Source organism: Cardiocondyla obscurior, unplaced genomic scaffold (assembly GCF_019399895.1).
Source record: "Cardiocondyla obscurior isolate alpha-2009 unplaced genomic scaffold, Cobs3.1 scaffold53_0_225703, whole genome shotgun sequence".
Lineage (NCBI taxonomy): Eukaryota > Metazoa > Arthropoda > Insecta > Hymenoptera > Formicidae > Cardiocondyla > Cardiocondyla obscurior.
This window is the reverse complement of record NW_027228800.1, coordinates 164,219-176,882: the sequence shown is the minus strand read 5'-3', so window position 1 is coordinate 176,882 and position 12,664 is coordinate 164,219. Positions and strand designations below refer to the sequence as shown.

Here is a 12,664-nt window from a genome sequence, read left to right as displayed (position 1 = left end):
AAGACGCCGCCACGCAGGCAACTGTTAAATATCTTTCTGAGGTGCTCTCCCAGGAATTCCATGGCCAGAGTCCATACTTTCTTTTGAATGCCGTCTGGTCCAGGGGCGGTATTGCCTTTTAGACCTCTTTTGACGGCATTCATAAACTCATCCAAAGTTATCTCTACATCCGCGGACCACTCGACCGGCTCAGTGTTCTCAACGTCGGCATTCTCTGTCTCATTATTTACTGGAAACAGGGTGCCAATTACATGCTCAGCAAACGCCGGTTCGAGCGTCCGCAGAACAGGGGGCGCAGCTGGTCGAAGTTTCTTCGTCACTATCTGGTAAGCGCGCCCCCATGGATCTTCGTCAAGACTTTGGATGAGTTCCTCCCAGGCTCTGGCCTTAGATAAGGCTATGGCCTTCCGGAGAGCACTTCTTGCTTCTCTGTATAAACAGAGAGCCTCTTCTCTTCGAGCCATATTGGCTCTACTCCGCGTGACCATTCGCATACAGCGGATAGCCTCACGCCGGAGATCTGCAATTTCGTCAGTCCACCAATAAGTGGACCGACGAGGCGCGCGGCTCACTTGAGGCATAGACGCATTACACGCGTCAGTCATTGCCTCGATAAGCCATTGTATCTCCTGCATAGGGGAGATATTTTCAGTAACAGCCTCGTTACTACTGTCTCTAAACCAAAGAGCCGCGATGATCGAGGCCTTAAAAGCCTCCTCATTTATTTGCCGAAGCGCCCATCTATTCTCGGGGCGGCACTTTCTGTTCTGCGTGAAAGTGAAGGGAATCCCAAGCTCGATTGTAATATAACGATGATCAGACAAGTGCTCGAGATCCCCTTCTACTTTCCATTCTCTAATTAAGCGTGCGGCCGTAGGTGAAGCCCAGGTTAGGTCAATAATTGACTCTCCCTGAGGCCGCACGCATGTAGCTTCATTTCCTCTGTTAATGAGGATGAGGTTATGAAGCGCCGCCCATTCTTCTAATATTTCACCCCTGGTTCCAGTTCGACGTGAACCCCACGTTCGGGACCAGGAGTTGAAATCTCCAGCAACAATAATAGGGGAGGCTCGGAGACGCCCTATGCAATCTCCTATGTCCCGCAACCATTTCTCAAAGTCCGCCAGGGTACCCGAGGGAGGTAAATATATTCCTATCACCACTACAGGCCCCCAGCGGACGGCGACGTAATGTTCGCCACTTTCTAAGCGACTGCAGGGCAGCGCGCTCTCCCACCACTTCCAAGTGATTGCCACTGAGCCAAGGGTATCTCCAGCCCAACAAGGGTTATTAGGGGGAATTCTATATGGCTCAGCGGCAATTCCCAAACTGTAGCCACGTTCCGCGAGGGTTTGTAGGAAAAGATCCTGTGCCCCACGGCCGTGGCCTAAATTAGCTTGGAGAAGGCGTGGAGACATTATTTAGCATCTCCATGACCTTCCTCCGTAGGTTCCACCTCCATGGCCTCCTGTTCTCCCCTTGTCGGGAGTTGTTGTACAGGCCTTTGAGTGATCGGTTTGTCCACTCTTCCTTTCCTCTTTCTAGAAGTGCACTTGGCACTGCCCAAGATATGATCTGCCTTTCTATTCAAGTCCCGACAGACCGGACATTTAGGCGAAGAAGAACAGTTCCTTGCTATATGCCCCGATTCTCCACAACGGTAACAACAACCGGATCTATCTTGAGAATCGGGACATTTTCCAGCCACGTGCCCTTTTTCTAAACATTTGTAACAACGGAGGGGGCGCGCGTCTAAGAGTTCAACTCTGATGCGAGTCCACCCAACATCCAGACGACCCCCCTCCGTTGCCCTTTTAGCCGCTGCAATGGGGAGTTTGATCCACAAAGTCCCCAAACCACCGGGAGGTCTTCGTATGTCTCCTGTGGTTATTTCTCTGGTGTGGCAGCCTCCTTTTTCTGCAACAGCTGTCACTATTTCTTCCTTACTCAAGGAAGGTTCGAGGCCTTTAATTCTTATTTCCGCCATTAAACATGGGCGGCTAACACGAACATTTTTGCCACCAAGGACTTCTTTGATTCTTGATGCTAAAGCATCGGCCTTAGAATCATTTGAAGTCCCTGAAACTTCTATAAGGAAGGCCCCAGACGCAGTAAATCTTGTCTTAACTTTCTCGGCAATTCCAACTTCATTGAGCTGAATCTTCTGTCTCACTTCCTTCATAATTTCTGAGTATTGGCCTTCAGGGCAGTTCAACACAACCGCAGAGGACCTGGGCACTCTTCTTCTTGGCTTCTTCTTCTTTTTCTTTTCCCCTCTTCCCTCCTTTGTGGCCATTTTAGCCGCAGAAGGAAGAGAAGGAAGAATATCTTTCCCCATCTTCTTAGATTGGGTATTATTTTTCTTTCTTCCACCTCCAGATTTTTGTTCTGGGATGGAAGAAGATGAACCACCTTCTTTGGCAGTTTTCTTTGCTGCTCGCCGTCCAACGACCTGAGACCATTCAGACTCCTTTGTCGACGATACAGCAGAAGATTTTTCAGCGGAGATATGTTTAACCGCTGACTGTCTTGTAGAAGGAACATTTTCCTTTTCACTGACTTTACTCTTGCCAGCAGACGAGGGAAGCGCAGGAGATTTAGTTCTCCTATTTGCCTTCCCTTTGTTTCCCTTGGCACCCCCACCGGGAACCGGGCGCTCCGTGGAAACGCTTTTTATAGCGTCCACATTTGGGGTGTTATTCCGGGCCCCAGTGGAAGTGCTTTGGGGAACAACCTGTTTGGCGAAGGTTGCTATCATGCCACCTATCTCCTTTCGTATCTCTTCCGCAAAGAATGAAAGCCTTTTTTCGATCAGGCTCTCAATATCTTTTATAGATTTCACAGATGGAGTGTGAGTCTTGGCTATCTCAATACTGGTTTTATCAGAAAGAACCAGGCGGCGTCCTTTAATTGGCGGTCTAACTGCCGGCGGCCAATCTTCTTTAGATGATAATACTTCCTTGAAAGAGAGAGGCTCACCGGCCTCAATCACTTCCATTTCTACATCATCCATTTCCTCACTTATCGCCTTTTGCGTTTTAAGTGGAGGAGGCATATATTCTGCATCTCTGGATGCCTTGAGTTCCTCGATTTCTTTTCGCAAAGACGCAGCTTCAACTTTAAGTCTTTCGACCTCAGATTGGTCAACTTTCTGACCTTTAGTCTCTGTGAGGGGCGCTTTACATACTAGAGCATCTGTCCCTACTTTGATCTTGAGGGCCGCTTCTCTTAAAATTCTTACGAATCCGCCCTTCAAATTGGTGGACTTTTTAGCCACTTGTTCAACCTGTTGGGCGGTTCGCAGAACCTCGGCAATTATGTCTCGAGAAGGAAGGTTAGACATTTCTTCTCCAAGTCTTTCCGCCATTTTTGAGCCTTTTTTGCCCTCAAATTCGGAAGGGTCATAATTACCCTTCGCAATTTCCTTCGCAGTTTTAATTTCTTCGCGAATCCTTCCTAATTCCTCTTTTGCTGCTTTTATAGCAAGGATCTCAACCCCTTTACCTGTTACTATGGGGCGTCCACGTTTTTTCTTTTGGCTCTCAAATAAATTATCTTCTGATGAAGAAAAAGAGCAGTCCATTCGTGTCATGACTCGGCGAGCCTTTGAGTCGACTTCGCGAGTATTTCTTTTCCTCGTTCTTTTTGATGCCCCTGACGCAGTAGTGCGAATAGAAGCATCTGAAGCGTTGGAGGAATCCAAACTTATAACGTCGGTGTTGGCGTTTTCGTCGCAAAACGCATTGTCTGCGGATGTTTGCAGCAACGCGCCTCGAGCGTCATCCTCTGTTGCCGTTGTCACACCAGCTTCTGATTGCGCAGCTGGTGGTGGAGAACCCGCATGTGGCCTTATTTGTTTAAAAGAAATCGCCGATGTCATTGGCAGATTTCTATTTGTTGCCTGGCCAGTCTGCGTCCTACATTTAGGGCCTACTTTCTTTCTACCCTTCGCTTTTTTAACAATCTCCATTCCGATTACTTGAGGGAGTTTCATATACTCCCCGTCTGTATCGGTGAATGGAGCAACATTCTCAGCCAATTCTTCGTCTAAGAGATAATGGCCTCGATCCTCGTAATCGGATCGGTCTCTGTTCATCGCAGAGGCATTTTCGGCTGCCCCTGCGGAGCAAGCAGCCGGTAGCCCGTCGTACGATGACGACGAAGGAGAGCCGGGACGGCACTCTCCTCCGCCGACCCCTGGCCGTCCGAACGACCTGGGATGGTAGTGGTTCTCCTTTATTGCTACTCATATCCATGTTTAGTTATAAAATGGTTTGTGTAGGGTTTTCCTTCCCCTAGGCCGGTTGGGTGCCATCCCTGACGACCCCGGCCTGGCCGACTCCTTAAACTCGCGGCGCGTGGGCCCCGCCTCGGAATATGTCCGAGCGGCCCCACGCCCGCCCACACAGCTCCGAAGAGCACAGGAATAGGAAGGAAGGAAGGAAAGGAAGGAATAAGAGAAAACAAAAATATAAAAAAACAAAATAAACATAAACACAAAAACAAAATCCCTTAAACCCCCAAAACCCTCCCCCATAACCCCCATTCCCCACACCTTGCCGGAGGGAGGTCTTAGACCATCCCCTAACGACCCCGGCGGGCCGGGCGTTTGAATTCCGGGTCGCCATCCCTTACCACCTTGGGGGAATAATACCCACCCTCTCGGCGAAGTGGTCGCCGGGCTCAGGAACACCTCCGGGAACGCCAGTCCCGTACCGCGGATCCCAGCCCTGAGAAGGACTGTTCACCGCGGCCCCTGAAGGTTTGTACCTCCCACGGCTCGAGTACATGCTGTACTCGAAGTGCAATGCCAGGGAGGTACTGTGCGCTCTTAGTAGGACCGAACCTCCCTGCCGGCCCTCCCGGACTAAGTCCCAGGTACTGCCCCAGCGGATCGTTGATTCGATCCCTTAAGCCCCCTCACCACGACAAGGTGGCGCACTACGAGGGGGGAGTCAACCTAACCTAACCTAACCAAACCTAACCTAACCTAACCAAACCTAACCTAACCTAACCTAACCTAACCTAACCTAACCTAACCTAACCTAACCTTTTTTTTTTTTTTTTTTTTTTTTAACGACGGGAAATGCACTTTACGCATCCCCCTCTCTGGGGGTATGTGGGTCGGGTCTTATGGCTCGCTATTCGAGGCCTGCCCACTACCCACTAAAACCCGTCGGGGCTCTTGCCCAGTGCGCTTGACTCTGAAGAGAGGCGAGGGTTTGCGGAGCATTTCATCTCGTCCCTCTCTTCCGCACTAAGTCCGCCGTTGATACGGACTCTACTTCTAGGCATTATCTTGCCGTACTTGTGTCGTTGACTCGACTTCTTCGAAGGAGTATATCTTCTTTAGGCTTCTTCTTTAAGGTGTCCTGTGAAACTACGGGGAGGGAGGAATACTAGTCCCTCCCCGCGTTGGTCATCTCTGTGTCCTTGAAGGGGACACTGAAGAGGAGTGTCTCGAGAGACCTCCTGTGGTGGGTCTTGGTCTTAAGACCCTTGTACTTGTTTGTGCAGCTTGCACTGAGGCATGATGGTCCTGTGTTCTGCCTCTATTTCGCCTTCTAACAGGGGCGTCAATAGCCTGAGCTTGATGCTCCCTTTCCTTTCGCTGTCTTCTTTTGTTGCATGACGGCGTTGCAAAATTGCATGAACGCCAACCATACTTCTTCACTTTCTACAGCATTCTTCATAATACTTGGCAGGGATAGATCTTGTCCTGCAACGTCGATGAGCGCTTGTCGCTCTACTGCCCAGGCTGGACACACTGCTAAAGTGTGTTGGGCGTGATCTACTGCATCATCATCGCAGTGATGACAGATTGCCGATGTCTCCTTTCCTATCCTATGAAGGTAGGAGGCAAAACAGCCATGCCCGGTGATAATTTGGGATGTCCAAAAGGACAACACTCCTTTCCAACCTTGTCGATCCATCCAGTCATTGATGACTGGAACTATCGCTGATAAAGTACGCTGGCCGTAGTTTGATGAACTGGCGAGCCTACTCTTCCACTCTTCGATGGTGATCTTCCTGTGCCTCTGTCTGATGCGAGTTTTTTGGGCCGCAGTAGGCACGATTCCTCTAGTCTTCAAAATCTGGAAGCTCTGGAAGGTGTTGAGAAATTCAATCGCCGTAATGTCTACCGGCGGGAGACATGCAATTAATGCCGCCGCAGGTCTAGCCACGGTTCGATATAACCTGGCTGTTCTTGTCGCCACTAGATGAAAGGCGACCTCTAACTCTTTTTGGCCATTCTTGTTAATGGCCAAGTCCTTGGCCCATACGGGCGCTGCGTACAGCGCGATGGCTCTAATAGTGTTGGCGTATAAACGCCTCGCTGCAGCGCTGGGGCCTCCTAAGTTAGGTAATATACCTCGTAGAGAATGGGACTTCTCTTTAACCTTACGCGCAATTTCCTTAAAATGAAGGCTAAAAGACCATCTGTGATCCAGCAATAATCCTAAGTACTTAAGTTTTCTATCTATCTGTACCACCGATGAACCTATCATAATTCTTGTGTTAAGAGGAGGTTGAAGACCTCCTGACTTTCCGGAAAAGACTATTACTTCCGTCTTCTCTGAGGCTACATGCAGACCTAAACTACCTATAGACTTAAGAACTGAGTCTACCGCTATCTCGTTCCTAGTTCGCGCCTCTCTCCAATCCTTGCCCCCGGATAAAATTAAAGTGTCGTCTGCGTAGCAAACGACATTACTATGGGGCGGAAGCGCAGAGGAAAGTACTATGTCATATCCTAAGTTCCACAGACATGGCCCAAGGACAGAACCTTGAGGCACGCCTCGCTGTATCTTTCTCTCTTGCATGCTACCTTCCTGATCCTTGTACATAATCCACCTATCTGATAAGTAACTGTGTAATATACTAGCTAAATATCTAGGAACTCGATGACGATTGAAAGCCGTTCTAATACTTTCCCAAGGGAGGGAGTTAAATGCATTGGATACGTCTATGGATGTAGCCAACGCAACTCCCCCCTGGGAAGTATATTCATCCGAGAACTCCCTAACCCGTATGATCGCATTTACGGTAGACATACCGGTTCTGAAACCGTATTGCGCGCGACTTATGTCAAAGTCTCCACTCTTGAGATGTTGGGCGAGGCGATTTACAAGTATTCTCTCAAGGAGTTTTCCTGCCTCGTCTAACAGGCATATGGGACGATATGCCGAAGGAGAATCTTCCGCTTTACCTTTCTTTCTCAATAAGACTAACTTAGCCTTCTTCCATGTAGACGGAAAGACACCTCGTTGCAGACAACTGTTAAACAGTTGAGTCATATGTCCCTGCAGATCCTTTAAGGCCAGCTTCCATATGCCTTTTGTAAGGCCGTCTGGTCCTGGGGCCGTATTTCCTCTAAGGCCTCTTTTTGCCGCACATATGAATTCCTCTTCACTGATGTTTAAGTCCGCGTTCCAATCAGATTCTGCGTCACCTCCGTCTCGACTACTTCTATTATCCTCGCGATCGTCCAGTGGGAAAAGTGTATTTATCACCTCCACCAAGAATCGCGAATCTAACGTTTCAGTGATCGGTGGAGCCATTGGTTTGAGCTTTTTACAGACTATTCTGTATGCTCGGCCCCACGGATCTTCATCTAAGTCCTGTATGAGTTCGCTCCAGGACTTCTCTTTGGCCTTCTTGATTTCGACCCGAAGAGTTTTTCTCACCTCTTTGTACTCCGCTAAAGCTTCGATTCTTCTGGCTTGATTATTCCTGCTGCGGGTAACTTTTCTGCTTGCTCTAATTACATCTTGACGTAATGATGCGATGTGGTCCGTCCACCAGTACATAGATCTCCTAAGTTTACGCCGTACTCGTGGCATTGATGCGTCACAAGCCTGCGTAATAGTGTCGATGATCCACTGGAGTTGTACTTCCGGGCTGTCGTCGTCATCCGCAGTGTTGGCGCTTTCTTTGGTGAAAAGAGAAGCCGCAACAGAGGCCCTGAAGGCATCTTCGTCCACTTTACGAACTGCCCATCTGCGTTCTTGAACTCGGGCACGGTGAGAAGGAAGGTTTAGATACACCAAGATGTATCTGTGATCTGAAAGATGTTCTAAATCACTGGATACCTTCCAGCTTGATACCATCTGTGCCGCCGCAGGGGAGGCCCAGGTCAAGTCAATTATTGACTCTCCCTGCGGACGGACACACGTTGACGTACTTCCTCTGTTTAGTAGAATTAAGTCAAGACTCGCGGCCCATCTTTCAACTATGTTGCCTTTGCCATTTGTGCGCAAAGAGCCCCAACTTTGACTCCAAGCGTTGAAATCGCCTGCGACTATAATCGGTACGCCATGTAAATATCTAATATAAATACTTATATCATCCAGCCATTGTTCGAACTCAACTAAAGTACAGGAAGGCGGAAGATAGACTCCGATGACCACAATTGATCCCCATTTTGCTGCGACAAAGTGTTGCCCACTCTTCAGGGGGGCGCATGGAGGAAGACCTGGTTTCCATCTCCATGTGATGGCCACTGATTGAAGTTCATCACCGGTCCAGCAAGGATGTTCTTGGGGGATATTGCTTGGTTCAGCGATCACCGCAAATATAAATTTATGCTCCGCCATAGTTTGTAGGAGCAAGTCCTGAGCGCCGCGGGAGCGCCCGACATTTGCTTGTATCAGGCGTAGGGCCATTTACATGTATCCCGCTTGCCCCTCCTCCGGGGATCCACTTCCATCCTTCTATCGTCAGTCTGTTTGCTAACGAAAGGCTTTTAGTACGCTGCGGGAGAGGAGGAGGATTTACATTGCTCTCCTCTGTTGCGTCTCTTACCTCTTCGTACTTGCGTCGTACATTGTGAGCTGCCCAGTACATGATTTGATTTTCTGTTCAAGTCTGAACAGATTGGACACTTAGGTGGCGCTCTACACTCTTTGGCGAAATGATCTTTCCCTCCGCACCTGTAGCATCTATTTGACCTATCGTCGGTTTCCGGACATCTACTAGCTACGTGCCCTTTTTGTAGGCACTTAAAACATCTAAGAGGACGTGCCTCTAATAAGTCTATTTTAACCCGCGTCCATCCTATGTCTAAGGTGCCTTTATTCGTAGCTTTTTTAGCCGCCACGAGCGGGACTCTTAGCCATAGACTTCCTAGGCCTCCAGGAAAACATCTTATATCGCCGGCCTGTATCTCGGAGTCTAAACATTCTCCTTTTCTAGCTACGGCGCTCACAACCTCTGATACAGTTAACGATGGCTCCAAGCCACGTACTCGAATCTCTGCTTTCTTGATTGGGCGATCCACGCGAACACCTTCTCTGTCGCGTAGTAAATCTTCCAAACGAGCCGCAAAGGCATCTGCCTGAGTAGAACTATTTTCACCCGAGACTTCAAACAATAAAGCCCCGGTTGCGGTAAAACGAGTCTTCACTTTATCCTCAATCCCTACGTCTGCTAACTTAATTTTTTGTTTTGCCTCGGTCAAGATCTTAGGCATATCTTTTTTCGGACAAGACAAAACCACCGCTGAAGACTTAGGGATGCGTCTTCTATTCCTTTTTCTATTCTTCTTTGAAGAGGACGCAGAAATAGGCTGTGTCGCCTTTTATTATTTTCCTGCCTTTTTTGCCGCCAGAAACTATTTTATTTAAAGTTCCGGGGACTGAAGTAGGGACAACAGCCTTTGTTGCCTGTCTCGTTTGCTTGGCGGCTTTCCTACCAAGAACTTGCGTCCACTGTGCTTCCGCAGGTTGACTCCGATTCTCGCCACTTGTCTTGTTGTTTGAAGACTGTGGTTTACTTGATGTTGATGAAGGAGGGTCAGAAGTTACAGCCTTTGACCCTTCAATTTATCCTTTTGGATAAACTAGTCTCCCGTCTATTCGATGTGCTACCTCCTCGTTTACTTGATGTACTAACGTCCCGTTTTCTTGATGCGCTTACCTTTCTTTTTTCTTTTTCAGGAATAGAGCAGCCTGTAGTTCCACTTTTGGTGATGGATTCAACAGGAGCGCTTGTTAGTGCTCTGTCCGAAGAAATAAGGGAGATCATTTGTTCTTTGAATGAGGCAAACATCTCCTGCATCTGCATTCTCATAGTTTTAGCGAAAACTGTAAGCTTCATGTCGATGATACTTTCCACATCCTTGTCTGTTTGTTTACAGCGAGAAGAACGAGAAGGATTGCTCCTTTTCGGTATTACTTCTTCGTCATCCGTCAAGACCCGACTCTTCCCTTGTATTGCTGGCCTAACAGCCGGTGGCCATTCTTCCCTAGGAGGAAGAATCACAGATGGAGGTGGAGGATCGGGTGTAGAGTCCACGTCCATAGGTTGTTCTACGATGTCTTCGTCTCCTCCGCACACAGAAGGAGGTGGCGGTGGAGGAGGCATGATGGCTGCTTCTTTAGATCTTCGCAGTTCTTCCTTAAGCCTATGTACTTCCGATCTTAAGTGTTCGACTTCTTGCGCGTCCGTGTTTTCTGACGGGAGAGCCTTTTTAGAGATGGCATCGATCCCGACCTCTATTTTTAGCGCCGATTCTCTTAATGATCGGATGAATCCGCCTTTGAGGTTGCTTGATTTGAGTGCAACTTCTTCTACTTTTTTCGCAGATTGCAAAATGTCGGTGACTAAGGCCCGGATGGGCATGTCCGCCGACTCTTCTTCAAGTCTCTCAGTCATCTCGGTACGTTTTTTACCTCGAAAACTTGCCGGGTCATATCCGCCTTCGGCAATCTTCTTCATAACTTGAATCTCTTCCTCAAGAGATTTCAGTTCCATCTTCTTTTCTTGAATGGCGCGAATTTCTACGCCTTTTCCCGTGACAATTGGGCGACCACGTTTGTCTTTTCGGCCCTCTCGATTAAGAGAGTCCACTACCAGAAGATCATCTTCAGAAGAAGATATAACTTGCGTCCGAGAAGAAGATATAACTTGCGTCCGAGTCGTCTTGCGCTTGGTTTGCCTCTCAGTCTGCCTACGGGTGCGTTTGGCAGCGCCAGACGCGTTAGTCCTAATGGAGGCGTTGGAGGAATCCGTACCAAGTGGTCCTTCTTCGTAGTCGAAAATCTCCAAGTCCGACGACCAACGGGAGAATCTGCCTTCGTCCTCTTCAGTAACTGCCGGAGTAGCAGAAACGCCAGCTTCGGCTGTGTCCGACTCGCGTGGTGGTGGCGGCGGAGATCCATCGATGGGCCTAATACAGCCAAATGGAACCGTTTGGTTTGACGGCTGTTTAGTTTTACTTTTTGGCCCAATCATCTTCTTGGTTTTTGAGCCCTGTCGCGTCTTGTTCGCTTGCTTCACTGTCTTCATATCGACAATCTGCGGGAGCTTGAGAAACTCGCCCTCAGTGTCGCTTGTGAAGGGAGCGCGATCACTAATAACTCCACTGTTTGTGGATAAAGCTGCATTCGTCGCAGGCATATTTTCTGCAACCACCCTGCGGTGCAAGTGGCTGTTAGCCCGTCGTGCGATGACGACATAGGGGAGCCGGGACGGTACCCCCACGCCGGTCCCTGAGGGTCCGAATCCCCTGGGACGGTAGGTCTCCTTTTCCGTAATTAGACATTACCCATAATAATCAATGAACGATTTGTTTGGGGTTAACTCCCCTAGACCGGTTGGGTACCCGCCCTAACGACCCCGATCTAGCCGAAAACTCCTACCTAACGAGACACACCACGAGCCCCGCCTCGGAATACGTCCGAGCGGCCCCGTGGCGGTCAAAACCTCCCCGGGGTGACCAGGCCCACCTCGGAGACTTCCGAGCGGCCCGGAACACCCCTACGTCATCCCTGGGGTGCCCAGCCAACAGGCCGGAACACCCTACGCCCCGGAGACCGTGGGGTCACACCCCGGTGTGCAACCCGGTGCGTATACTCGTACCCGCCCCAGGAACGCACCACGTACGCCCCGGAAACGGGTAGAGGTAATCCCTAACCTCGGCTGCGGGAGCACCCGCGTGCAATGCCTCAGAAAGGGATCTTCTCCCCTTGAACGGGAGGCCCCCTACCCAACCCCCCCCGGGTGGCATGGCGGGGAAACCAATTCCCCTGCGACCCCAGCCGGCCGGGATTTGCATTCCGGGTTACCTTCCCTTACCACCTTGGGGGGAATAAAACCCACCCTCTCGGCGAAGTGGTCGCCGGGCTCAGGCACCTCGGGACCGCCAAGTCCCGTACCACAGATCTACACCGTCCTAATAAAGGGACGGCCTCTGTGGCCCCTGAGGTTGCCAGGAGGAAGTCAGAAGACCTCCCCTCACGACCCTGACAAGCCGGGCGTTTGTATTCCGGGTCGCCATCCCTTACCACCTTGGGGGAATAATACCCACCCTCTCGGCGAAGTGGTCGCCGGGCTCAGGAACCCTCGGGAACGCCAAGTCCCGAACCACAGATCTACACCGTCCTAATAAAGGGACGGCCTCTGTGGCCCCTGAGGGTGTACCTTCCCCGGCTCGAGTACGTGATGTACTCGGAGTGCAATGCCAGGAAGGTACTGTGCGCTCTTAGTAGGATCGAACCTCCCCGCCGGGCCCTCCCCGGGACTAAGTCCCAGGTACTGCCCCAGCGGATCGTTGATTCGATCCCTTAAGCCCTCTCACCACGACAAGGTGGCGCACAACGAGGGGAATCCTATTCATTCTAATTTAATGCAATTTGTTCTGGTCTGACTTAATTTAATTTAA

At 49.8% G+C, this 12,664-nt stretch overlaps 1 protein-coding gene across 1 annotated transcript; it reads right to left on the bottom strand.

The window, feature by feature from the left end:
* Positions 1 to 9,819: 9,819 nt before the first annotated feature.
* LOC139112822 (uncharacterized) lies at positions 9,820 to 11,400 on the bottom strand. Its single transcript, XM_070673851.1, has one exon. It carries the CDS (start codon positions 11,398 to 11,400, stop codon positions 9,820 to 9,822), a length of 1,581 nt encoding a protein of 526 aa, XP_070529952.1.
* Positions 11,401 to 12,664: the final 1,264 nt, after the last annotated feature.